This window comes from Heterodontus francisci, chromosome 5 (genome assembly GCF_036365525.1).
Source record: "Heterodontus francisci isolate sHetFra1 chromosome 5, sHetFra1.hap1, whole genome shotgun sequence".
Classification (NCBI taxonomy): domain Eukaryota; kingdom Metazoa; phylum Chordata; class Chondrichthyes; order Heterodontiformes; family Heterodontidae; genus Heterodontus; species Heterodontus francisci.
This window is the reverse complement of record NC_090375.1, coordinates 131,539,828-131,567,710: the sequence shown is the minus strand read 5'-3', so window position 1 is coordinate 131,567,710 and position 27,883 is coordinate 131,539,828. Positions and strand designations below refer to the sequence as shown.

General features: G+C 44.7%; 1 protein-coding gene across 3 annotated transcripts in view; it reads left to right on the top strand.

The window, feature by feature from the left end:
- Positions 1 to 27,883, top strand: part of znf704 (zinc finger protein 704) — a 253,873-nt gene that overhangs the window by 171,979 nt on the left and 54,011 nt on the right. For all 3 annotated transcript variants that reach the window (XM_068032099.1, XM_068032098.1, XM_068032100.1), the window contains exon 5: positions 4,828 to 4,928. In XM_068032099.1, the coding sequence (XP_067888200.1) occupies positions 4,828 to 4,928 (101 nt within the window). The remainder of the gene's footprint in view (positions 1 to 4,827; positions 4,929 to 27,883) is intronic.

Sequence of the window (27,883 nt, the reverse complement as noted above, 5' to 3'; positions counted from 1 at the left end):
ACTACAGGCCTCCCAACAGCGAGCGTGAGATAGAGGTACAAATATGTAAACAGATTATGGAAAGATGTAGGAGCAACAGGGTGGTGGTGATAGGAGATTTTAATTTTCCCAACATTGACTGGGATTCGCTTAGTGTTAGAGGTCCAGATGGAGCAGAATTTGTAAGGAGCATCCAGGAGGGTTTTCTAGAGCAGTATGTAAATAGTCCAACTCGGGAAGGGGCCATACTGGACCTGGTGTTGGGGAATGAGCCCGGCCAGGTTGTTGAAGTTTCCGTAGGGGACTACTTTGGGAATAGTGATCACAATTCCGTAAGCTTTAAAATACTCATGGACAAAGACGAGAGTGGTCCTAAAGGAAGAGTGCTAAATTGGGGGAAGGCCAACTATACCAAAATTCGGCAGGAGCTGGGAAATGTAGATTGGGAGCAGCTGTTTGAAGGTAAATCCACATGTGATATGTGGGAGGCTTTTAAAGAGAGGTTGATTAGCGTGCAGGAGAGACATGTTCCTGTGAAAATGAGGGATAGAAATGGCAAGATTAGGGAACCATGGATGACAGGTGAAATTGTGAGACTAGCTAAGAGGAAAAAGGAAGCATACATAAGGTCTAGGCGGCTGATGAAAGACGAAGCTTTGAAAGAATATCGGGAATGTAGGACCAATCTGAAACGAGGAATTAAGAGGGCTAAAAGGGGTCATGAAATATCTTTAGCAAACAGGGTTAAGGAAAATCCCAAAGCCTTTTATTCATATATAAGGAGAAAGAGGGTAACTAGAGAAAGGATTGGCCCACTAAAGGACAAAGGAGGAATGTTATGCTTGGACTCAGAGAAAATGGGTGAGATTCTAAACGAGTACTTTGCATCGGTATTCACCGAGGAGAGGGACATGACGGATGTTGAGGTTAGGAACAGATGTTTGATTACTCTAGGTCAAGTCGGCATAAGGAGGGAGGAAGTGTTGGGTATTCTAAAGGGCATTAAGGTGGACAAGTCCCCAGGTCCGGATGGGATCTATCCCAGGTTACTGAGGGAAGCGAGAGAGGAAATAGCTGGGGCCTTAACAGATATCTTTGCAGCATCCTTAAACACGGGTGAGGTCCCGGAGGACTGGAGAATTGCTAATGTTGTCCCCTTGTTTAAGAAGGGTAGCAGGGATAATCCAGGTAATTATAGACCGGTGAGCCTGACGTCAGTGGTAGGGAAGCTGCTGGAGAAGATACTGAGGGATAGGATCTATTCCCATTTGGAAGAAAATGGGCTCATCAGTGATAGGCAACATGGTTTTGTGCAGGGAAGGTCATGTCTTACCAACTTAATAGAATTCTTTGAGGAAGTGACAAAGTTGATTGATGAGGGAAGGGCTGTCGATGTCATATACATGGACTTCAGTAAGGCGTTTGATAAGGTTCCCCATGGCAGGCTGATGGAGAAAGTGAAGGCGCTTGGGGTCCAAGGTGTACTAGCTAGATGGATAAAGAACTGGCTGGGCAACAGGAGACAGAGAGTAGCAGTAGAAGGGAGTTTCTCAAAATGGAGACGTGTGACCAGTGGTGTTCCACAGGGATCCGTGCTGGGACCACTGTTGTTTGTGATATACATTAATGATTTGGAGGAAAGTATAGGTGGACTGATTAGCAAATTTGCAGACGACACTAAGATTGGTGGAGTAGCAGATAGTGAAGGGGACTGTCAGAGAATACAGCAGAATATAGATAGATTGGAGAGTTGGGCAGAGAAATGGCAGATGGAGTTCAATCAGGGCAAATGCGAGGTGATGCATTTTGGAAGATCCAATTCAAGAGTGAACTATACAGTAAATGGAAAAGTCCTGGGGAAAATTGATGTCCAGAGAGATTTGGGTGTTCAGGTCCACTGTTCCCTGAAGGTGGCAACGCAGGTAAATAGAGTGGTCAAGAAGGCATACGGCATGCTTTCCTTCATCGGACGGGGCATTGAGTACAAGAGTTGGCAGGTCATGTTACAGTTGTATAGGACTTTGGTTCGGCCACATTTGGAATACTGCGTACAGTTCTGGTCGCCACATTATCAAAAGGATGTGGATGATTTGGAGAGGGTGCAGAGGAGGTTCACCAGGATGTTGCCTGGTATGGAGGGCGCTAGCTATGAAGAGAGGTTGAGCAGATTAGGATTATTTTCATTAGAAAGACGGAGGTTGAGGGGGGACCTGATTGAGGTGTACAAAATCATGAGAGGTATAGACAGGGTGGATAGCAAGAGGCTTTTTCCCAGAGTGGGGGTTTCAATTACTAGAGGACACGAGTTCAAAGTGAAAGGGGAAAAGTTTAGGGGGGATATGCGTGGAAAGTTCTTTACGCAGAGGGTGGTGGGCACCTGGAACGCATTGCCAGCTGAGGTGGTAGATGCGGGCACGATGGAGTCTTTTAAGATGTATCTAGACAGATACATGAATGGGCAGGAAGAAAAGAGATACAGAACCTTAGAAAATAGGCGACATGTTTAGAGAGAGGATCTGGATCGGCGCAGGCTTGGAGGGCCGAAGGGCCTGTTCCTGTGCTGTAATTATCTTTGAAATCCAAAACAATCATCTTCAGACCCCACCTCAAACTCTCAACCTACACTACCGACTCCATGCTCCTCATAGCTGCTATCTCAAGTTGAACAGACTGCTTGCTACCTCGCTGTCCTATTCAAACCTGACCTGAACTCATACTCTGTCCATCACAAAGACCACCTACTACCACCTCCATAACATCCCCCCAACTTTCCTCCACCTTTACCTCAGCCCATATATCAATTAAATCCTCATCTAGACCTTTGTCATATCTAGACTCGACTACTACAATGCTCTCCAGGACTCCCATTCTCCACCCTCTGTAAACCTGTACTTATTTAAAGCTCTGTTGTCCATATCCTATCCTGTACCAAATCACTGTTACCAGTCACCCTTGTCTTCTTGACCTGCATTGACACCCAGTTTCCTAAACATTAAATTTAAAATTCTTACCCTTGTGTTTAAATCCCTTCATGATCTTACCCCTCCCTATCTCTGTAATCTCCTGCGACGCTAGAACCCTACCCAAATCTCCATTTCTCTGACTCCAACCTATTGTGTATCCCCTCCATTTTCTATTCTCTACCATTGGCAGCTGTGCCTTTCACCTATTGGGTTTCACTTTTTGGAATTCCCTCCCAAAACATCTCTCCACCTCCCTCTCCCCCCATTAAGGCCCCCTCTAAAACTCATCCCTTGTCGAAGCTTTTGATCACTCCTCCTTCATTGGTGTGGCATCCATTTCTTTCTTTACGCCTGTTTTAAGTGTCTTTTTATGTTAAAGGTGCTCAATAAATGCACTAAAATAAGAGCAAAATACTGTGGATGTTGGAACTCTGAAATGAGAACAGAAAGTATTGGAAATGCTCAGCAGATCTGGCAGCATCTGTGTAGAGAGAAACAGAGTTAATGTTTCAGGTCTGTGACCTTTCATCAGAACTGGCAAAAGTTAGAAATGTAACAATCTTTGAGTAAGTGAAAGGGGGGAGGGGGGAAGAAGAACAAGAAGGAAGGACTGTGATAGGATGGAGTGGGAGAGATTAAATGACAGAGATGTCATGGAACAGAATGCAAATGGAGTGCCAAATAGTTGTAGCGAAAGACAAAGCACGAGTTCAGAGAGAGTGCTAATGGCAAAATAATGAAGAGCTCTGTACAAAAGCAAAAAACATGAAAAATAAGTTTAAGACTAGCACATGGCTTAAAAAAATGTAAAAAGAAAATATGTAAAAAAAATAAAATAAAAATTATTTAGCAAACAAAAAGTAATGGGGCTCATGGTCTGAAATTATTGAACTCATTATTGAGCCCAGAAGGCTGTAGCGTGCCTAATAGGAAGGGAGGGGAAGATGTATTTGGTGGTGGCATCACGCTGTAGTTGGCAGAAATGACAGAGGATGATCCTTTGGATGTGGAGGCTGGTGGGGTGGAAAGTGAGGACAAGGGGAAACCTGTCATGGTTCTGGGAGGGAGGGGAAGGGGTGAAGGCAGAGTGTGGGAAATGGGTCAGACACAGTCGAGGGCCCTGTCAGCCACAGTGTGGGGAAATCCTTGGTTGAGGAAAAGGGAAGACATATCAGAGGTGCTGTTGTGGAAGGTAGCACCATCAGAACAGATGCGTTGGAGATGGAGAAACTGGGGGAATGAATAGAATCCTTACAGGAGGCAGGATGTGAAGAAGTGTAGTCAAGGTAGCTGTGGGAGTCGGTGGGCTTATAATAAATACTAGTGGACAGTCTATCCCCAGAGATGGAGACAGAGAAATCGAGGAAGGGAAGGGAAGTATCAGAGATGGACCATGTGAAGGTGAGAGAAGGTTGGAAATTGGAAGCAAAGTTGATGAACTTTTCCAGTTTGGGGTGAGAGCAGGAAAAGCCAAAAAACCTTTGTGGGAAAGCCACACCTCCCTCCCAAGCTACTCAACCCTCGCCCTGAACCCACATCTTTCTCTAATTTCTCTGCTATCACCCCTTTTGTCCGCGATTCTGTCCCCCTGCCCGCCCTTGATTCAGTTTCCAATAAACTGCTGACCACCCAACTTCCCTTCCTGGCCCCATGCTAGTTGACATATAAATAGCTACCCCTTCTCATGTACTGTTTGTCTCCTGTTAAAATCTGTAACTAACACCTTGAGCCTCAAAAAAAAAATCCTTGGCCCCTCAATCCTTCTGCAAACTTCTGCTTTTGTCTCCCTCAACCACACCACTTATTTGGGTCATTTTACAAGGTTAGATCCCAGGATGGCAGATTTTGAATGACAAGGAAATGTTTAATCTGTTTTATTTTACAGAACTCCATGAAAGTTATGTTCAAATGTTTGTGGAAGAATTGTGCAAAGGTGCTTAGCACATCTGCAGGGATCCAGAAACATATTCGGACCATCCACTTGGGGTAAGATACAGATCATGGTGAAGGAGCCAAGCTTTGGGGACAGTCTTAGCATTGAATAGCTCTCATACCGTCAATATTGAATTTAGTTAAAAGGATTTAGTCAATCCCATGTAGTGAAAATAATAGATGTTGCAATTTTCTGGTGTTCCAACACATCCATCTTATGCATTGAAAAGAAGCAGATTATACCCACAATCCCTCATACGGTAAGGTTGCTTGTACAGTCCTTAGTAACAAAAAGAAGTATCATGGAGACCAGGCATTTTCACACAGAGTCTCGCGCACTTTCCAGCAAGTTTGAAAGCATTTTTGGCAGAAGTCTCAGAGCAGGTGATCTGCTTGTCCTTCCTCGCAAGAGGCACAACAGAACCATTGGTCATGGCTTTGAAATCTGACAACCACCAGGGAATTAATTATGGCACAGGGTGATCTCAAGAACAAAAGTATATAAGGAGTAGGAGTAGACCATTTGGCCCCTCGATCATGGATGATCTGATCTTGGCTTCAACTCCACTTTCCTGTTTGCCCCCCTCTCGTGAGTGACCCTTGACTCCTTGTAGATGAAAAATCTTGTCTAACTCAGCCTAGAATATATTCAATGACTCAGCCTCCGCTGCTCTCTGGGAAGAGAATTCCAAAGACTAACGACCCTCCGAGGAAAGAAATTCCTCCTTATTTCTGTCTTAAGTGGAAGAGCCCTTATTCTGAAACTGTGCCCCCTAGATCGAGATTCCCCCACGAGGGGAAAGATCCACTCAGCATCTACCCTGTCAAGCCCCCTCAGAATCTTATATGTTTCAAGAAGATCGCCTCTCATTCTTCTAAACTCCAATAGGCACAACCTGCTCAAAATTTTTTTCATAAGACCACGCCTTTATCCCAGGAATCAACTGAGTGAACCTTCTCTGAACTGCCTCCAATGCAAGTATTCTTCTTCTACTTTGGTGTTCTGCCTTTCGGCAGGTTCTTGCCCCATTCTACATCTGCCTGTCTGTGGCCCTTTAGATGCTCATATTGTCCTTTCATCACCATATCTAGCATTGCTAGTCTCTTCCTTCCTCCTTGTCTTGTACCCTCCATTCTACCTTCACTTATCATTTTCAGCAGCCCTTCATGTCTAACGACGTGACCAATTCAGGTATTTTTCCTACTTCTGCTGGTTTCAATGGTGGAATGACTCTGGGGACATGGGTTCGAATCCCACCACGGCAGAAGGTGGAATTAGAATTCAATTAATAAATCTGGAATTAAAAGTTAGTCTAATGATGGCCATGAAACTATTTTCAATTTGTAAAAACCCATCTGGTTCACGAATTTCCTTTAGGGAAGGAAATCTGCTGTCCTTACCTGGTCTGGCCAACATGTGACACCAGACCCACAGCAATGTGGTTGACTCTTAATATCCCCTGAAATGGCGTAGGAAATGGCTACAGAGTCAATAAGGAATGAAACCGGACGGACCTCCCGGCATCGACCTAGGCACTGGAAATGTCAACGGCAAACCCAGCCCTATCGACCCTGCAAAGTCCTCCTTACTAACATTTGGGGGCTTGTGCCAAAGTTGGGGGAGTCCCACAGACTAGTCAAGCAACAGCCTGACATAGTCATACTCATGGAATCATATCTGACAAAGTCCCAGACACTGCCATCACTATCCCCTGGTATGTCATGTCCCACCGACAGGTCTTCCCAGCAGAGGTGGTGACACAGTCGTATACAGTCAGGAGGTAGTTGCCCTTTCAGTCCTCAACATCGATTCTAGACCCCATGAAATCTCATGGCATCAGGTCAAACATGGACAAGAAAACCTCCTGCTGATTACCATCTACCCACCACCCCCCCCCCCCTCAGCTGATGAATCAGTACTCCTCCATGTTGAATTAGAGGAAGCACTGAGTGTGGCAAGGGCGCAGAATGTACTCTGGGTGGGGGACTTCAATGTTAATCACAGTAGCACCACTACTGACCAAGCTGGCCAAGTCCTAAAAGGCATAAGCTGCTAGACTGGATCTGCAGCAAGTGGTGAGGGAACCAACAAGAGGGAAAAACATACTTGACCTCATCCTCACCAATCTGCCTGTCGCAGATGCATCTGTCCATGACATTATTGGTAGGAGTGACCACTGCACAGTCTTTGTGGAGATGAAATCCGGTCTTCACATTGAGGATACCCTCTATCGTGTTGTGTGGCACTATCACCGTGCTAAATGGGATAGACTTTGAACAGATCTAACAACTCAAAACTGGGCACCCATGAGGCGCTGTGGGCCATCAGCAGCAGCAGAATTGTATTCAACCACAATCTATGACCTCATGGCCTGGCATATCCCCCACTCTACCATTACCGTCAAGCCGGGGGACCAACCCTGGTTCATTGAAATGTGCAGGAGGGCATGCCAGGAGCAGTACCTGGCATACCTAAAATAAGGTGTCAGCCTGGTGAAGCTACAACACAGGACTACTTGCATGTCAAACAGCGAAAGCAGCATGCGATAGACTGGGCTAAGCAATCCCACAACCAACGGATCAGATCTAAGCTCTGCAGTCCTGCCACATCCAGTCATGAATGGTGAAGGACAATTAAACTACTAACTGGAGGAGGTGGCTCCACAAATATCCCCATCCTCAATGATGGGGAGCCCAGCACTTCAGTGCAAAAGATAAGGCTGAAGCATTTGCAACAATCTTCAGCCAGAAGTGCCGAGTGGATGATCCGTCTTGGCCCCTCCTGAGGTCCCCAGCATCACAGATGCCAGTCTTCAGCCAATTTGATTCACTCCACGTGTTATCAAGAAGCAACTGAAGGCACTGGTTACTGCAATGGCTATGGGCCCTGACAACATTCTGGCAATAGTACTGAAGCCCCTTGCTCCAGAACTTGCTGCACCCCTAGCTGAGCTGCTCCAGTACAGCTACAACACTGGCATGTACCCTGCAATGTGGAAAATTGCCCAGGTATGTCCTGTACACAAAAAGCAGGACAAATCTAACCCGGCCAATTACTGCCCCATCAATCTACTCTTGATCATCAGTAACGTGATGGAAAGTGCCGTCGACAGTGCTATTAAGCGGCACTTGCTTAGCAATAACCTGCATGGTGACGCTCAGTTTGGGTTCCGCCAGGGCCATTCAGCTCCTGACCTCATTACAGCCTTGATTCAAACATGGACAAAAGAGCTGAATGCAAGAGGTGAGGTGAAAGTGACTGCCCTTGCCATCAAGGAAGCATTTGACTGAGTATGGCATCAAGAAGCCCTAGGAAAACTGGAGTCAATGGGAATCGTGGGAAAACTCTACGCTGGTTAGAGTCATACCTAGCACGAAGAATGATGGTTGTGGTTGTTGGATGACAATCATCTCAGCTCCAGGACATCATTGCAGGAGTCCCTCAGGGTAGTGTCCTAGGTCCAACCAACTTCAGCTGCTTCCATCAATGGCCTTCCTTCAATCATAAGGTCAGAAGTGGGGATGTTCGCTGATGATTGCACAATATTCAGCACCATTCGTGACTCCTCAGATACTGCAGCAGTCCATGTAGAAATGCAGCAAGAGCTGGACAATATCCAGACTTGGGCTGATAACTGGCAAGTAACATTCTTGCCACACAAGTGCCAGTCAATAACGATTTCCAGCAAGAGAGAATCTCACCATCTCCCCTTGACATTCAATGGCATTACCATCGCTGAATCCCCCACTATCAACATCCTGGGGGTCACTATTGACCAGAAACTGAACTGGAGCAGCCACATAAATACAATGGCTACAAGGGCAGGTCAGAGGCTAGGAATGCTGCAGCGAGTAACTCACCTCCTGACTCCCCAAAGCCTGTCCACCATCTACAAGGTGCAAGTCAGGAGTGTGATGGAATACTCTCCACTTGCCTGGATGGGTGCAGCTCCAACAACATCCAGGACAAAGCAGCCCGCTTGATTGACACCCTAACTACAAAACATTCACTGCCTCCACCACTGACGCACAGTGGAAGCAGTGTGTACCAAGATGCACTGCAGCAACGCACCAAGGCTCCTTAGACAGCACCTTCCAAACCCATGTCCTCCACCACATTGAAGGACAAGGGCAGCAAATGCATGGGACCACCACCACCTGCAAGTTCCCCTCCAAGCCACATACCATCCTGACGTGGAGCTATATTGCCGTTCCTTCACTGTCGCTGGGTCAAAATCCTGGAACTCCCTTCCTAACAGCACTGTGGGTGTACCTACACCACATGGACTGCAGTGGTTCAAGAAGGCGGCTCACCACCACCTTCTCAAGGGCAATTAGGGATGGGCAATAAATGCTGTCCTAGCCAGTGATGCCCGCATCCCATGAATGAATTAAAAAAAAGCTCTCTGGGCTGGATTTTCATTATGGAGGCAGGAAACAGGAACCGGCTCTGGTTTGGGGTCAGAAGCTTGCCTGCTGTGGAAAACTGATTCAGATTGCAATTTTCAAAAGTGTAATCCTCTAATTGGTATGGAGACAGGTTTCCTGTCCACTTAGAGCCAGTGGAATTGAAAATGGGAGTGGGTCAGATCAAGGGTGGGGCTCATGTACACTCCTACAGCAGCCACCACTGAGGCAGCTGGTTGTCCTGAGGGAGAGATCTGCCTTCCACAGCACCAGGGAGAAGTGAAATATCACAGGGGAGCGGGAGGCCTGGCACTAGGGCAGGGCGGATCCTCACTTCATTGATGCCAACCTGGATCTCATGCTGGAGGCCATGAGGGGGAAGAGGGAGGTCCTCTTCCCGGATGGTGGCAGGAGGAGGCCACCTTGTCGTGGAGCAGGGGCACTTCTCTGTTCAGTTATCCCCCTCTGCCCCCTCTTCCTCCTCGTTTCTTACTTCCTGCTCCTCCCCCCTTTGAACTGTCTCCTTCCAGAGCCTCACTGTCCTTAAGATCCACACCTGCCTGGAGAGTCGTGTTATCGAGAGCACAGCAGACCACCACAATGACCAAGACCCTAGCAGGGGGATGTTGGAGGGTATCACCCAACTGATCCAGGCACCAGAATCACATCTTCACAGGCCTGATGGCCTGTTCAGTGGTTGGCCTGCTGAGCAGGTGGCATTGGTTGTTTCACCTCTGTGCCTCTGTCTGGGGCTCCCGTAGAGGGATTAGTAGCCATCTCTTCAGGAGATTTCCCTTGTCCCCTTGGATTCATCTACACACCTTCGGCGATGGACTGAAGATCTGAGGCAGGCTATACTGACGGAGGATGAAGGAATCTTGGCAGCTGCCAGGAAAGTGAGCGCACACATGAAGGAAGCTCTTGTTGTGGTTGTGATCCATTTGGACATTGAGAGAGCGGACTTTCCTGTTGATGGATCTCACTGGCCAGTCACTGGGTGCTTTGATGGCCATATGGGCGCAAGCAATGATGCCCTGCACCTGGCGGAATCCACGGGTGGAGGCTGAACCCAATGCCCTCTGTGCCTGCACAGGCCCATCTGTGTCAAAGTGGATGTAGTCACTACCCTCCTGAAAAGGGCATCCATGACCTACCTGATGGCATGATGAGTTGCCGACTGCAAAATGCCACCTAGGACCACAGCTGATCCCTGGAATGACACAGTTGAATAGAAATGTAGGGCGATGGAGGCTTTGACGGCTGCAGGTAAGGGACTGCCATGGAGGCCTTGACACCTCAGATCATTGTGGATCAGAGCACATCGGTCTGAGACCGTGTACGGCACTGGCGCTCTGTCATTTGTAGGTAACTGACTCGGGCTGTGCACCCAATGTTTTGAGTAGCATCGTCGTCCCCTTGCAGCACCCCCTGCTCCCAGCTGTTCTCCTCTGGCCTCCTGCTGTCCAGAAGGTTGTATCTGCCGCAACTTATCCTGGTTGCTCTATCCAACGTCAGAGTAGCCTGTTCCCATCTGAACTCCCTCACTGGGCTTTGTGCATTCACCAGGCCTTCCACTTCCAACCCTAGATTCCCAAGTGATGCCAGTGGTCTCATGTCCTCTCCGATTTCCTGCTACTCATCATTGAAAAAAGGAAGTCTTGTAGCTGCAGCAGTGGTCATTCTGTGGCACTTTTGAAGCAGCTGAGCTTTTTTTCGGGGCAGTTTTTAATCAGGCCTTCCCATAGCCCTCATGGCCCCCCGCTGTGTTCACGTCTTGAACACCCTGTCATATTCTCCCATGGCGTCCTCCATGTTCCCAGCCTTTGAAAATTAGAAAGTGCTGCTGACAAGCCTGTTAATAATCTCTTCATTGAGCTCATCAGGCAATTAATTGGAAGCGTGCACCCAACCCATTCCCTTGCTGCCTGCGTCCCTTTAAAAATAGCTTTGCGTTCCGGAGGTGGTGTGTCCCAGCGCTGACCTCTGAGAATGCAATCTTTAAATCATGCTAGCCTCCAGACCTGCACTCAGCGGGCTTTGAAAACTCGGCCCTTTGAGTCCTCACAACTTTCTTTCCCACCTATCTTTGTATTGTCAGCAAATTTGTCTACAATACGCTCTGTTCCTTCATCCAGGTCATTAATGTAGATAGTAAATAATTGAGGCCTCAGCACTGATTCCTGTGACACTCCACCAGTTATAGTTTGCCAACATGAAAATGGCCCATTTATCCGACTCTCTTTTTCCTGTCAGTTAACTAATCCTCTATCCATGCTAATATATTATTCCCAACACCATGAGCTTTTATTTTGTGTAGTAACCTTTTATGTGACACCTTATCGAATGCCTTTTGGAAATCCAAATGCACCACATTTATTGGTTCCCCTTTATTTAACCTGCTTGTTACATCCTCAAAGAACTCTAATAAATTTGTCAAACACAATTTCCCTTTCATCAAACCTTGTTGACTCTGTCTAATTGCATTATGATTTTCTAAATGTCCTGTACTACTTCCTTAACAATAGATTCCAACATTTTCCCAATGACAGATGTTAGTCTAACTGGCCTATAGTTTCCTGCCTTCTGTCTCCCTCCTTTCTTGAATAGGGGCTTGACAGCAAGTATGTTTCACATTAAAGCATATTATTTGGTCGTTAGAAGTAGACTGAGTCTGCCAAAAATCAACTACCTTTGGGAATAACTCATAATGATCTTTATGACTGTTTCAGTACAGCTTCAAATCTGAAAATGGTCTCTGACATATAGGTGTTAATATAATTGTAATGAAATGTTAACATTTTATTGTACACTTTTAATAGTAATAGATAACTTCGCAACATTTAAACTGTCATATTGTTGTTACTTTAAGTTCACTGTAATGTGGTACCTGATTATACAAAATTATACAGTTAACTGGATGTATAGTGGAACTGATCTTGTGCAGCATAACGGAGGGGATTCCCACAATGAATAACGGAAGCTGGCAGTTAACCAAGAATCTCCGCATTTTGTCTTATACATATGATGTTCTAGACCCTAGGCACTGTTAATGAAGACAAATATAATCATATTGCAAAAGAAGCATGGCATGCTCGTTTTATTCTCCAAGGAAAGGAATCAGAATCACAGAACCATTACAGTGCTGAAGGAGGCCATTCGGCCCATCGTGTCCACACTGGTCACAAAATAGAATTAACAAAAGAAACATTATTGGGCTGTGAAAGAGGTGATGTTTCTGCTAGGCTTTGTCTCACAAAGATTCTGGCAAGAAATTAGGAAGGCAGATAATAAGAATGTTGATAATGAGATTCTGTGATTTATTTTTTGTTCAGATTTTGCAAGTTTCTGAATTATGCTGGTCACTTGTACCTTGGGACCAAGGGTCTGGCATTGCAGATAAGCCTGTATATCACGGAGTATAACAGGCAGCCGATCCACAAAATTGAAAGCAAAATATTGTAGATGCTGGAAATCTGAAATAAAAATAGAAAGTGCTGGGAATACTCAGCAGGTCTGGCCAGATGTGTGGAGAGAGAAACAAAGTTAACTTTACAGGTCAATGATCTTTCATCAGAAGTGGAAGTTGTTAGAGATTAACAGTTTTTAAGCAGGTAGAGAGCCAGGTAAAAAGGGTGGTGGGGTGTGGTTGTGGTGGTGGTGGTGGGATAGACAGTTGAAGAGGCAGTTTGGATTGATGAAGATTGCCAAAAGGTTAGAGGCCAGAGATAGAGCAGCAGGAGCAGAGCGGGAGAAAAAATCGAAAAGTGACCTCACAGTGACGTCACAATCAGTAGAGAGCGCAGGGAAACAGAAAGCCGCCCAGAATAAGCTTTTATTTTAATTTAATCCAAATCAATCAAATATGAAATAAGACTTGATTGATTCATTAATATTAGTTTTAGTTTAGTTTAGAGATACAGCACTGAAACAGGCCCTTCGGCCCACCGAGTCTGTGCCGACCATCAACCACCCATTTATACTAATCCTACACTAATCCCATGTTCCTACCACATCCCCACCTGTCCCTATATTTCCCTACCACCTACCTATACTAGGGGCAATTGCTAATGGCCAATTTACCTATCAACCTGCAAGTCTTTGGCATGTGGGAGGAAACCGGAGCACCCGGAGGAAACCCACGCAGACACAGGGAGAACTTGCAAACTCCACACAGGCAGTACCCAGAATTGAACCCGGGTCGCTGGAGCTGTGAGGCTGCGGTGCTAACCACTGCGCCACTGTGCCGCAGGTCAATGAACGCAGGTAAAGTAAAAGCTAAGGCGGATTTTATAATTTATCGTACAGAGTGAGAAAGAGAGAGAGACTAGCAGGGAGAGTATTGGTTCAAATTAGGACCTGGGAAATTAAAAATATTCCATTGGGTAGTGTAACAGTAAGTGTAATAAGAGTATAAGCACAGAGCAGGACTAGTTTAAACAGGTTAAGGATTAGATCGTTAAAAACAGGACTAAGTGCGACCTGAACAGAGTGCTGGGAGTTTGATGAATTGAAGGAGTTGGGTGAGGAGGGGAAGGAGGTACTCCTTTGCTTTTCCTAACTTTTTCACCCTGTAGGATTTGGTTCTTACTCTACTACAGGGGAAGAAGCTAGCTGTTTGGTGAGTATCTGGTAAGTGGTGAAGGTCTATTCTATTCTTAAGGTTTAAAATAGTACAGAAACTGGTGGTAAGGTTAATATATATGAAAAAGGAAAATAAATAATTGAATTAAATAATTAAGTAGTTAATTGAAACACATTAAGGTTGGCAGTTCAGGTGATGTGTCATGGCTGCAGCAAGTCAGAGCGCATGGATGCCAGTGCGATCCAGGGCAAACACCTTTGCAGTGAGTGTTTACAGCTTGAGGTGCTTCGGCTCAGAGTCATTGAATTGGAGGCTGAGCTGCAGACACTATGACACATCAGGGAGGGGGAAAGTTACCTGGACACTTTGTACCAGGAGGTGGTCACACCCCTTAGGATAGCATCTTCTGATTTGTTTCATGCTCAGGGACAGGAGAGTGTGGATGCAACTGAGGCAGGTAAGGGGTCCAAGAGGGCAGGAGTGCAGGAGCCTCAGCCTTTGCAATTGTCTGACAGATTTGAGGTTCTTTCAGCTGGTTTGGATGGGAGTGGGGGCTGCAGGGTGGTTGAGCTAACTGACCATGACACCGTGGTACAGGAAACCATTCAAGTGGGGGGAGCAAAAAGGAGTGTAGTGGTAGTAGGGGACAGTATAGTGGGGGAGATTGGCACTGTTATCTCCAGCAAAGAGCGAGAGTCCAGAATGCTGTGCTGCCTGCCTGGTGCCAGGGTTCGGGACATCTGCTCAGGGCTGGAGAGGAACTTACGTTAAGAGGGGGAGGATCCAGTCATTGTGGTCCATATACATACCAATGACTTAGGCAGGACAAGGAAGGAGGTTCTACATAGTCAGTATGATGAGCTAGGCACCAAATTAAGAAGCAGATCCTCAAAGGTAATAATCTGTGGATTAGCCATTACAGAGACATGGTGCAGGATGACAGAGATTGGGACTTGAACATTGAAAGGTACATGATATTTAGGAAGGTCAGGAAGCCAGGAAAAGGTGGAGGGGTGGCTCTGTGAATTAATGATGGTATAAGCAGGTTAGAGAGAGATGACCTAAGTTTAGGAAACCAGGATGTAGAAGCAGCTTGGGTAGAGATGAGAAATGATAATGGTTACGTTACTCATGGGAATGGTGTACAGGCCGCCTAACAGTAACCACATGGTAGGACAGCGTAGGAAGGAAGAAATAATGGGAGCTCGTCAGAAAGGTATGGCGATACTTATGGGGGATTTAATCTACATATAAACTGGAAGAATCAGTTCAGCCAAGGTAGCCTAGATGAGGAGATCCTAGAATGTTTTTGGGATAATTTCTTAGAACAGCACATTCTGGGGCCAACCAGAGTGCAGGCTATATTAGACCTGGTATTGTGCAATGCGATAGGATTAATTGATGACCTCATAGTGAAGGCGCCCCTAGGTAGCAGGGATCATAATATGATTGAATTTTACATTCAGTTTGAGGGAGAGTAGAATGGGTCCAAGACTAGTATTTTAAACTTAAATAAGGGCAATTATGAGGGCATGAAAGCAGAGCTAGCTAAAGTGAACTGGTAAATTAGGTTAAGGTATAGGTCAATAGAGATGCAGTGGCAGACATTTAAGGGAATATTTCAGAATACATGGAATAGTTACATTCCAATGAGAAAGAAAAATTCCAAGGGTGGGACCATCCGTGGTTAACTAAAAAAGGTAAAGATAGTATCAAACCTAAAGAAAAAGCATATAATTGTGCAAAGATGGGTGGCAGGTCAGAAGATTGGACAGAATATAAAAAACAGAAAGAATGGCTAAAAGATTGATAAAGAGGGAAAAAATTAGAGTATGAGAGAAAGCTAGCTAGAATTATAAAAACAGATAGTAAAAGATTCTATAGATATTTTAAAAAGAAAAAAGTTAACAGAGTGAGTGTTAGTCCTATAGAAAGTGAGTCTGGGGAATTAATACGGCAAAATAAGGAAATGGCATATGAATTGAACAGGTATTTTGCATTGATCTCAAGAAAATTACAATCACTAGGGAAGTGGTACTGAGTAAATTGTTGGAGGTGCGGGCTGACAAGTTCCCTGGTCCTGATGGACGTCAACCTAGGGTCCTAAAAGAAGTGGCTAGTGAGAGAGTTGATGCATTGGTTTTAATTTTCCAAAATTCCCTAGATTCAGGGAAGGTTCCAATAGTTTGGAAGATAGAGAGGGGAACAGAAAGCAGTAAACTACAGGCTAGTTAGCTTAATATCTGTCTTAGGGAAAATGTTAGAAGCTATTATTAAAGAGGTTATAGCAGGGCACTTAGAAAAATTCAAGGTAATCAGGCAGTCAACATGGTTTTGTGAAAGGGAAATCATGTTTAATCAATTTATTGGAGTTCTTTGAAGAAGTAACGTGCAGTGGATAAAGGGGAACTGGTGGATGTAATGGACTTAGATTTCTAGAAGGCACTTCATAAGGTACCACATCAAAGGTTTTTGCAGAAAATGAAAGCTCATGGTGTAGGGGGTAACATATTGGCATGGATAGAAGATTGGCGAGCTAACAAGAAACAGAGAGGAGGCATAAATGGGACATTTTCTGGTTGGCAAGATGTAATGAGTGGTGTGCCACAGGGATCAGTGCTGGGGCCTCAGCTTTTTATAGTTTATATAAATGACTTGGATGAAGGGACTGAAGGTATGGTTGCTAAATTTGCTGATGACACAAAGATAGGTAGGAAAGTAAGTTGTGAAGAGGATATAAGGAGGCTACAAAGGGATGTTAATAGGTTAAGTGAGTGGGCAAAAATCTGGCAAATGGAGTATAATGTGGGAAAATGTGAAATTATCCATTTTGGCAGGAAAAATAAAAAAGAAGCATATTATCTAAATGGTGAGAGATTGTAGAGCTCTGAGATGCAGAGGGATCTGGGTGTCCTCATGCATCAATCGCAAAAGGTATGCAGGTTCAGCATGTAATTAGGAAAGCTAATAGAATGTTATTGTTTATTGCGATACAAAAGTAGGGAGGTTATGCTACAGTTATACAGGGCATTGGTGAGATCACATTTGGAGTACTGTGTATAGTATTGGTCTCCTTTTAAGGAAGGATGTAAATGTGTTGGAAGCAGTTCAGAGAAGGTTTACTAGACTAATACCTGGAATGGGTGGGTTGTCTTATGAGGAAAAGTTGGACAGGCTAGGCTCGTATCCGCTGGAATTTAGAAGAGTAAGAGGCAATTTGATTGAAACATATAAGATGTTGAGGGGTCTTGACAGGGTGGATGTGGAAAGGATGTTTCCCCTTGTGGGAGAATCTAGAACTAGCGGTCACTGTTTAAAAATAAGGGGTCGCTAATTTAAGATAGAGATGAGGAGACATGTTTTCTCTCAGAGGGTTGTGAGTCTTTGGAACTTTCTTCCTCAAAAGGTGGTGGAAGCAGAGTCTTTAAATATTTTGTAAGGTAGAGGTAGACAGATTCTTGATAAGCAAGTGGCGAAAGGTTATCGAGGGTAGGCGGGAATGTGAAATTGAGGTTACAGTCAGATCAGCCATGATCTTATTGAATGGCAGAGTAGGCTCGAGGCCCCGAGTGCTAATTCGTATGTTCGCAGGTTCGTATGTACAAAAAAAGCAGAGTTGGGTGCTGGCAGCATCAAGCATGCAAGCTCTCACAAGAGATGCGATTTCTCAGCCAAAACTAGCCTTGCTTGTGATCTTGCGAGAGGGCTGTAAAATCTCGTGATTTTTCTGCTGCTGACATTTGCTCGGGGAAGCTGAGTTGGGACCACATCAATTCAGCCTCTCCCTGTGATAAGGCATGTGTTCAGCAACTTCACCATATGTGCAATCACGAGACTGGATATGAATCCGATCACTTTATCGTGCAGCTTGCTGCTAAACCAACCAGTTGCATCGTTGCTGCATTTTAATTTTAATCCAAATTTCAAAGGTTATGCTTGATCAATATTTCTACACATGAGTAAATGGCAAATGGCTTGGCACATTGGAACTATATACTTGCTTCAGGTCTGGATCATTATTCAGAGTCAGTTGTTTTGAGAAAAAAATGTTTGACTCAGATTCATTGGATTCACAACCAGACTCTGCTTATTCAGAATGTTCACTTTTTGGAGAACCGCAGAGGGTAGGGTGGTGGCAGTGTGAGGGCAGGGGGGATGGTGGAGGGGGCATGGGGGGAATAAAACAGTTCCTCCCTTATCAGTTAAGTTTTCTAACCTACCCTCCAAATGCAAGTATCTGCTTGAAATCTAGCTTTATTCCGAATATAAATCTAGCAAATTTAATCTAAAACCTGGTTAAATTTTGCCAGTGTTGTTTGAACATCTTTATCCCACTCTACTTTGCTTCCTGTATCAACATAGTTATTTTGTGCTTTCTCAATAACATTACCTCAATGCTGTATGCAATGATTCCTCTACCTTCACAAATCTGTCTTATTCCATTATTTTCTTTAGTCTAATTAGAATTGCCTTCAATTTTGTCAATTTGTATTAGAAGGGAAAAGTAAATTCTAATTGTTTCATTTTTTTTTTTAGCAAATCAAGTATACAGGGTCTGGAATTGTACCATTTCAAAACACTCATCTATTTATGAGCACTGGCATCAAACAATTCTGGAATTTTATTTTAAAAATCTGTAGTTAATCAGCTGCTTTGTAAGCTCCTTTCCTCAATAATTTTAACATATCATCCAACATGTATTCCATAATTCTATAATCTCTTCAGTCTGTCCTGAAAAAATTTCCATCTTTGAAATGATTCAGACACCTAAAAAAGGGCAGCTCTGAGCTGCAGACTGCACTTAATTTATAATGAGTATCTGTCAGTTATTATTGACATGTTTGTAATTACTTAACTACCACTGTCATATTTTGAATAACACAGATTTGGACATGATAATCGTTACTCCAGTGTAGATAAATGTATTTTTAATGTGTTAATGCATCCATGCATCACATGGGTTAGATTTCATCCTACAAGGAGGCAGCAGTTTCAGCCAATAATGACTGTGGCGGGAGGGCGGATCCTCCCTTAAACACGTGCGTGGATAACAGGCAGGATATTTTAAAAGTTTTCTTTAAAGCATTTTCAGATGCAGTAATATAGGACTGGATTTTACCAAGTCCCCGACGTTGTGATCTGTGGCGGGGAGAGGACTTGAAGATGGGTCCGGATGAGGCCCGCCACGGATCTTGATGCCGGAAGGGCCTGGCCCGATTCTTCCAGTGGCAGCGAGGCTCCATGGCAGCAACCCCCCACCCGTCCCTACTAGCACGCCCACATCTTCAATTCCCCGTCCGGTGAAAGATGGAGTGACACTGGTGGGGAGGGGGAGGAGGTAAGATTTTCAGTGCAGGGAGGGGGAACAGGGTACAGCATGGATACCCGACCTGAACCCGACGACATGTGTCAGGTTTAGGTCGGGTCAGGTCACCTGAACTGCCAACCTTAATGTGTTTTAATTAACTACTTAATTCGGGCTCGGGTCGGGTCGGACACAGTGACAGCCAGGTCGTCAAGGCGGGAAACACTCGACACTAGTCTGCAGTGAGCGATTCCATCGAAGGTACGGCACAACCTCTTTAATATAACCAACTTTATTCCGGTGGTTGGGTCGGGTCGGGCACAGGAAAAAATGAAAGGACGCGGTCTGGGTCAGGCTCAGGTCGGATGTGGTTCTGTCGGGCTCGTGTTGGGTTTTATTTGCAGACCCGAACAGGCCTTTAGAACGGGGTCAAATACACGTAATGGGTGTAGGGATGGTGGGAAGGGTTGAACTTCAAACTTGGTGCTGTTTGTGAGGGGGATGATCAGTTGTAAAAGGTAAGTGTTTAGGAGGGGGAAGGGCAAATAGTTAATGTAATTGTTATTGGGGAGGGGGTGGGAAAGGGGCATAAGAAATTTATTTCTTTAATTTTGGGGGATATGTGTTTAAAAATTTAAATTAGGTGGCAGGGCTGCCCTTTAAAAATTGCGCCAGTGCCTGCGCACAGGTAGCTGACGCCATTGTTGGGGAGGAACAACCCACCCCCTCCACGAAATTGTGGGGGGTGGGGGCTGCCCAGGCTATTTAAATGAGCTGCCGCGCTTGAGATTGCGGCGGCTCTTTGAGCTCGCCGGCGGCAGGCTCTTAAAATCCAGCCCATAGTTTTTGTAAAGCACTTTGACCTGTTAGAGATTAAATAAGCCACTAATAAGGTTTATAAACCAATTGTCAATCAATATTAGTTTATGATTAAAAAAAAGAAACTCATCATTTTTATATCAAATCTCTTGATTTTTAAGAGTTTATCACGATTTATGAGTTGGTGAGGTTGGCATTACTGCAACGTAAATGTGGCAGCTTATGTATGATTATCATGCTTATACCTGCTATTGCCAGGGATGGTGAGCATGAGAAAGGATCCAGAAATAACTTCCTGTTGTACATTGGAAGTGACTGTAAAGCTGTGGGCAGAAAAGCTAGAATTGGTGTAGTGCCAGGTAAGATTGGAACCAGGAGAGAGCCACACCACAGAGTTGGACTGCATAGGAGATGTGTTAGAGAGTGATGGATTGGTCCACTATGTTATCCCAAGCAGAGAAGTTGAGGAAGGACAGAACCATGATCACAGACACTCAACATATTGCTTGTGACTTTTTGACCCAATGTGCTCTCAGTGCTGTGAGTGGAATGGAGGCTAAAATGCAGGATCTTGAACAAGGTGTAGCGGGACTATAGTTGCAAAGCAACAAACTACTCCAGGACTTCGGAAAGAAAGGGAAGGTTGTAAATAGGATAGTACTTCCCAGGAGCAGAGAAACAAGTAATGAACAAGCTGTTATATGAACATTGAATTGAATCTTAACTCCCAATATGAGTGGGTTGGGGTTGTGTCAGAGCTTAAAATGCAAACATTCTGGAGCAGGAACCGAGACTGCCTCGAACCTGATTTTAACAGAGACAGGATGAAGGGTCGGCGACCAGTCTGCTCCTGGGAAGTACGTTCATCATTTAAATATTATAATAAGGCTGCGTGCCTTCATTTTAACAGTCATTCTGTTTTTAACCACGGGCCTCTGGGTTTCCCGGGCCTCTGGGTTTCCCAGACCTCAGGAAATGTTGCCACTTAAAGGAGGTGAGAAGGGCTGACACTGAGTTAAGTGCCTTTACAGCACTACTTGTGGGCCAGGAGGAGCACAAGTGTTTCCTCCAGGTCCAGCAAGCCACCGAGTAACTACCCCTGCTTGTACTCTGTCTGCGCTCTTCCCTGAAACGCCATTGGAGCCTCTGCCACTATCGGATCAGGATCCCCTGCCCTGCCATCTGACCCTCCCCCCGCAATTGAGAACCTTCTGGGCCATCATTCGACCCTCCCCTGGTGATTGGGACTCTCACTCTCTGTCATGATCTCTCATGATCTCTCTCTCTGTCCCCCATCTCTCTCTGTTCCCCTCTCTCTTCCTTCTCTCTCTCTCTGTCCCCCCCCCCCCCCACTCACTCTCTCTCTGGCCTCCCCCCCCCCTCTCACTTTCTCTCCCCCCCTCTCACTTTCTCTGTCCCCCTCTCTCTGTCCCCTTTCTCTCTTCCCGCCCTCTCTCTCTCTCTCTCTGCCCCCCCTCTCTGCCCTCGTCTCGCTCTCTCCCCTCTCTCTGTCCCTCTCTCTTTGTCTGACCCCTCTGTCTCTCTGCCCCCTCTATCTCTCTCTCTCTCCCCCTCTTTCTCTTTCTCCGTCCCCCCCTTTCTCTTTCTCCATCCTGCCCTCTCTCTCTGTCCCCTTTCTCTCTCTGCCCCTTTCTCTCTCTCTCTCTGCCTCTCCCTGTCTCTCTTTCTCTGCACCCCCCTCCCTCTCTGCCCCTCTCTCTTTCTCTCCCTCTCTGACCAATGCTGAGAGCGGGCACAGCAGTTTCCGAACTTTGGACAGATTCATGGTTTTCCAGTGGGCTTTTAAAAAAAATTTGAACCCACCGGAAAACCACGAATCTGTTGGAAGTTCGGAAACCTCCTACTTTCAGCACCTAACAGCTGTGAATATGGAAAGGACTATTAATAAGAATTAGATAAAGATCTGAGCTTAGAAATTCCAATTCAGCTGTGAGACTTACTGTTGTGATTTTTTTTAAACCGGTCTGGCCGGAAAGAAGCCAATGTGAAATTTCTCATATAAAAACAAGAAATGCTGGAAATACTCAGGAGGTCTGGCAGCATCTGTGGAGAGAGAAGCAAAGTTAACGTTTCAGGTCAGTGAGCCTTCAACAGAACTAGCAGATATTAGAAATGTAAAAGGTTTTAAGCAAGTAAAGCGGGGGTAGGGCAAGAGGTAACAAAAGAGAAGGTGTTGATAGAACAAGGTCACAGAGAATAACTGACCAGAAGGTCATGGAGCAAAGGCAAACGTTATGTTAATGGTGTGCTGAAAGACGAAGCGTTCGTATAGAGAGGGTGTTAATGGACTGAAAACTGAACAGCCTGGCCCCAAGCACAACATGAAAAAAACAGTGGGTAGGCACAAACTAAAATAAAATAAACACATAAAAAAGAAAAAAGAAAAAATAACTGAAAATAAAAAGGGGGGCCCATCATGCTCTGAAATTATTGAACTCAATGTTCAGTCCGGCAGGCTGTCGTGTGCCTAATCGGTAAATGAGGTGCTGTTCCTTGAGCTTGTATTGATATTCACTGAAACACTGCAGCAATCCCAGGACAGAGATGTGGGCATGAGAGCAGGGGGGAGTGTTGAAATGGCCTGCAACCGGAAGCTTGGGGTCATGCTTTCGGACTGAGGTGTTCTGCAAAGCCATTACACAGTCTGCGTTTGGTCTCCCCATTGTAGAGGAGACCACATTGTGAGCAGCGAATACAGTATGCTAAATTGAAAGAAGTACAGGTAAATTTCTGCTTTATCTGAAAGGAGTGTTTGAGGCCTTAGATAGTGAGGAGAGAGGAGGTAAATGGGCAGGTATTACACCTCCTGCAATTGCAGGTAAAGGTGCTGTGGGAAGGGGACGCGGTGGTGGGGGTAATGGAGCAGTGAACCAGGGTGTTGTGGAGGGAACGATCCCTTCGGAATGCTGACGGGAGGGGAGGGGAAGATGCGTTTGGTAGTGGCATCACGCTGGATGTGGAGGAAATGGTGGAGGATGATCCTTTGGATGTGGAGACTGGTGAGGTGGAAAGTGAGGGCAAGGAGAACCCTGTCGCGGTTCTGGGAGGGAGGGGAAGGGTGAGGGTAGAGATGCGGGAAATGGGCCGGACACGGTTGAGGGCCCTGTCAACCACAGTGGGGGGGAATCCTGGGTTGAGGAAAAAGGAAGACGTATCAGAATCACTGTCATGGAAGGTAGCATCATCTGAGCAGATGCGTCGGAGACAGAGAAACTGGGAGAATGGAGTGGAATCCTTACAGGAGGCAGGGTGTGAAAAAGTGTAGATGAGAAGGGTCACTGACCTGAAACGTTATCTCTGCTTCTCTCTCCACAGATGCTGCCAGACCTGCTGAGTATTTCTGGCATTTCTTGTTTTTATTTCAGATTTCCAGCATCTGCAGTATTTTGCTTTTATTTTAGCAAAGTTTCTCATCCCTGAAATTACCAGTCACAGTGCTCAAAATTTTTTACCACGGACACTGGTATCCATGTACGGACACATTGCCGTCCCCTGGGTGGGGATATAAAGAGCAGGAACCCAAGGCCCGAGAGCAGCAGCAGCGAGAGCAGAGGCAAGAAGTGGGGATATAAAAGCATGGCGACCAGAGAATTTGAGAAAATGGGGGGAAACAAAAAACATCAAAGTATGATGTCACAGGAAAGCAGGTAAGCAATTGGTTGGTATTACTCTTTTTTTCTCTTTTATTCCTCTCTAAACTCAGGCAATGATTTAAACTAAGAGCCAGGAAATTAAAATTTTCAATCGGAGTAAGTAAAACAGTAAATTAATTAATAATAAGAGTATTAGCACAGAGCAGCTTCACCTAAGTGCAGAGTGCAAGGGAATTTGGTGAGTGTGGGAATTCGGTGAGGTGGGGATAGAAGGTGCTGCTTGATATATAAAAAGTAAATGTAAACAAATAGGATTAATTTAGGACTCTGGCCTAAGTTACGATAAAAACCTAAAGCATATAACTAAATTTAATAAATTAAACAAGGTTACTACCTAGATTAAAAACTATAAATAGACAATTGAGTAATATTTCAAAACTTGAAAATCTAATTAGTTAAATAACATATAAGAGATGACAGGGCAGTTGATGTGTTGCACTTGTAGTCTGTGGGAGCTGGTGAACACCAGTGTGATCCACAGTAACCACATCTGCAGTAAGTATCTGCAGCTCGAGGAACTTCGGCTCAGAGTTGACGAGCTAGAGTCTGAGGTTCGGACATTGCGATGCATCAGGGAGGGGGAAGTTACCTGGACACTTTGTTCCAGGAGGCAATCTCATTAAGTACTTCAGATTTGGTCCGTGATCAGGGACAGGAGGGTGTGACTACTGTTATGATCCCCATGGCGATCAACAAACCAAAAGAACCGAATTTACTGAATGTTCCCAATACAAAAAAACAAATTGGCAAGATTTCACTTTTATAACTTTTGCTTTAACAATCAAACCAAAATCAGCATAAATTAAACATGAAATAACAGACAAATCATGGTCAATATATATATTACAAATCTCATGGATTTGCTGGGAAGTCCACTCAGCATGTATGGCATCAGTTACAGCTACAAAGTTCTTCAAAGCTCTGAACTTCCTCACTTAGATCTCCAACTCCTTTCTTCCAAGATTCAGTTGCCAATTCTGATCCGACAGCAGTTCCCCTTCACCCTGCACATGGGTCCAGTATTTACCAAAATGGCGTATGAGGAGAGATTGAGTTGGTTAAGATTATATGCGCTGGAGTTCAGAGGAGTGAGAGGGAATCTCATAGAAACCTATAAAATTCCAACAGGACTTGACAGGGTAGATGCAGGAAGGATGTTCCCGATGTTGGGGGAGTCCAGAACCAGGGGTCATAGTCTAAAGATATGGGGTAAACCTTTCAGGACTGAGATGAGGAGAAATTTCTTCACCCAGAGAGTGGTGAGCCTGTGGAATTCGCTACCACAGAAAGCAGTTGAGGCCAAAACATTGTATGTTTTCAAGAAGGAGTTAGATATAGCTTTTGTGGTGAAAGGGATCAAAGGATAGAGGGGGAAAGCGGGAACAGTTGGATGATCAGCCATGATCATAATGAATGGTGAAGCAGGCTCGAAGGGCCGAATGGCCTACTTCTGCTCCTGTTTTCTATGTTTCTCCGGAACCTCCTCAGCGCTGCTCACGACAGTCTTGATGGTGTGGATCCACCAGTATTACCTTTATTTGAGCCCTTCAATGACAAACCTGTGAACTGTATGGTTAATCAGATACCTTAAGTAACAGAAACAGCTCCTAGATCCAGCCTTCACTTTCTTCAGCCTGCCTGCACTCCACGCCTTGTGATCTGAGCTTGAATGGCTCTGTATCTTTTTTTAATCTGGTTCCAACCAGTTTCTGTTTCCCAGAAAACTGAAGTTTTAGTTTCAGTTCCTGTCTTCAATAAAGCAAGCTTTGAAATCAGGGTCGTGCACCTAACAGAACATTCAACAAGTCATCTGTTCAGACAACAGCTCGCACGCACTCCTCCACTGGTCCCGCAAAACCATGGATACCATCACACTACCGAGTGAGGCAAGTATGGGGATCCAAAAGGTAGCATTGAAGGAGCCTCAGCTCTTTTGCTTGTCCAACAGGTTCTTGCAGCCTGTGTGGGCAAGAGTAGGGATTGCAGGGAAGGGCAATTCAAGTTGGGGGAGTGCAATGGAATTTACTAGTGGTAGGGGACAGTATAGTTAGGGAGGCAGGTACTCTTCTCTGCAACCAAGAGCATGAGTCATGCCTGCTCGGTGGTAGCATTAAGGTTATCTCCTCAGGGCTAGAGAGGAACTTGGAGTGGGAGGGGAAGGATCCAGTCATCATGGTCCACATAGGTACTGAGAGCATAGGTAGGACTAAGAAAGAGGTTCTGCTGATGGACTATGAGCCGAAAGGAGCGAAATTAAAAAGTGGAACCACAAAGGTAATAATCTCTGGATTGCTACCTGACCCACAAGCAAATTAGCATAGGGTAAATAAGATCAGAGATTTGAATGCATGGCTCAAAGATTGATGTGGGAGAATGGTTTTCAAGTTATGGGGCACTGGCACCAGTACTGGGGAAAGAGGGAGCTGTTACATTGAGATGGGCTTCATTTGAACAGTGCTGGGATTTAGATGGGACTTTAAACTAAATAGTGGGAGGGCGGGGGGGAGGGCTCAGGTGAGGGAAAATTTAGAAATTTAAAGAGAAAAGACAAGGCAGTAGTGCAGGATAGAAATATGGTAATGGTAACCAGAGTAACAGGAAGAGATGGAGTGTACAAACATAAGAGCACACTAGAAAATAGGGTCAGAGTTGGGAAAAATGGTCCAAAAAAAATTAAATTAAAGGCTCTTTACCTGAATGCAGGCAGAATTTGTAACAAGATAGATGAATCAATGTCACAAATAGAAATAAATGGGTATGATCTGATAGCCAATAAATAGACGTGGTTACAAGGTGACCAAGGCTGGGAACTGAATATTCATGGACACTTGACATTTCAGAAGGACAGGCAGAAGGGAAAAGGAGGTGAGATAGCGCTGTTAATAAAGGATGAGATTAGTACTATAGTGAGAAATGATCTTGGCTCAGATGATCAAGATGTAGAATCAATTTGGGTGTAAACAAGAAATAGCAAGTGAAAGAAGTCATTGCTGGGAGTAGTCTGTAGGTCCCCTAAGAATCGCTACACTGTAGGACAGAGTATCAATCAAAAAAGTGGGCTTGTAAGAAAGATACTGCAATAATCGTCAGAGACTTCCATCTTATAAATAGGACAAATCAAATTGGCAAAGGTAGCCTTGAGGACAAGTGCATCGAATGTATTTGGGACAGTTCCTTGGGACAATACATTGTGGAACCAACAGGGAACAGACTATTTAGATCTGGTAATGTGTAATGAAACCGGATTAATTAATGATCTCTTTTAAAGGCTCCTCTAGGAAAGAGTGAGCATAACATGATCGAATTTCACATTCTGTTTGAGGGTGAGAAACTTGAGGCTGAAACTAGTGTCTTAAACTTAAATAAAGGTGTGAAGACAGAGTTGGCTAAATGGGACTGGGAAAATAGATTAAAAGGTAAGGCAGTAAGATAAGCAATGGCGACATTTAAGAAGGTATTTCATAATTCTCAACAAAGGGTTTATTCTAGTGGGAAAGAAAGACTCTACGAGAAGGATGTACCATCCGTGGCTAATTAAGGAAGTTAAGGATAGTATCAAATTAAAAGAAAAGGCATACAATGTTGTGAAGATTAGTGGCAGGCCAGAAGATTGGGAGCATTTTAGAAACCAGCAAAGGATGACTTAAAAATAAAAAAGAGGGAGAAAATAAATTATGAGAGTAGACTAGCAAGAAATATAAAAATAGACAGGAAAAGCTTCCACAAGTATATAAAAAGGAAGAGAGTAACTAAAGTAAACATTGTTCCCTTAGAGGATGAGACTGGGGAATTTGATTGTCCAATCTATAAGAAGATGAAAGTCTCGGACGATTATTGCAGTGTCTTTCTTACAAGCCCACTTTTTTTGATTGATACTCTGCCCTACAGTGTAGCTACTCTTAGGGGACCTACAGACTACTCCCAGCAATGACTGGGGAACAAGGAAGTGGCAGAGACTTTAAAGAAATATTTTGTATCTGTGTTCATGGTAGAAGACACTAAAACATCCCAATAATAGTATAAAGTCAGGGGGCAAAAGGGAGGGAAGAACTTAAATCAATCATTATCACTAGAGAAAATTTACTAAGCAAATTTACGGGACTAAAGGCTGACAAGTCCCTGGGACCTGATAGCCTTCATCCTAGGGACTTAAAAGCAGTGGCTTCAGAGATAGTGGCTGCATTGGTTGTAATCTTGCAAAATACCCTAGATTCTGGAAAGG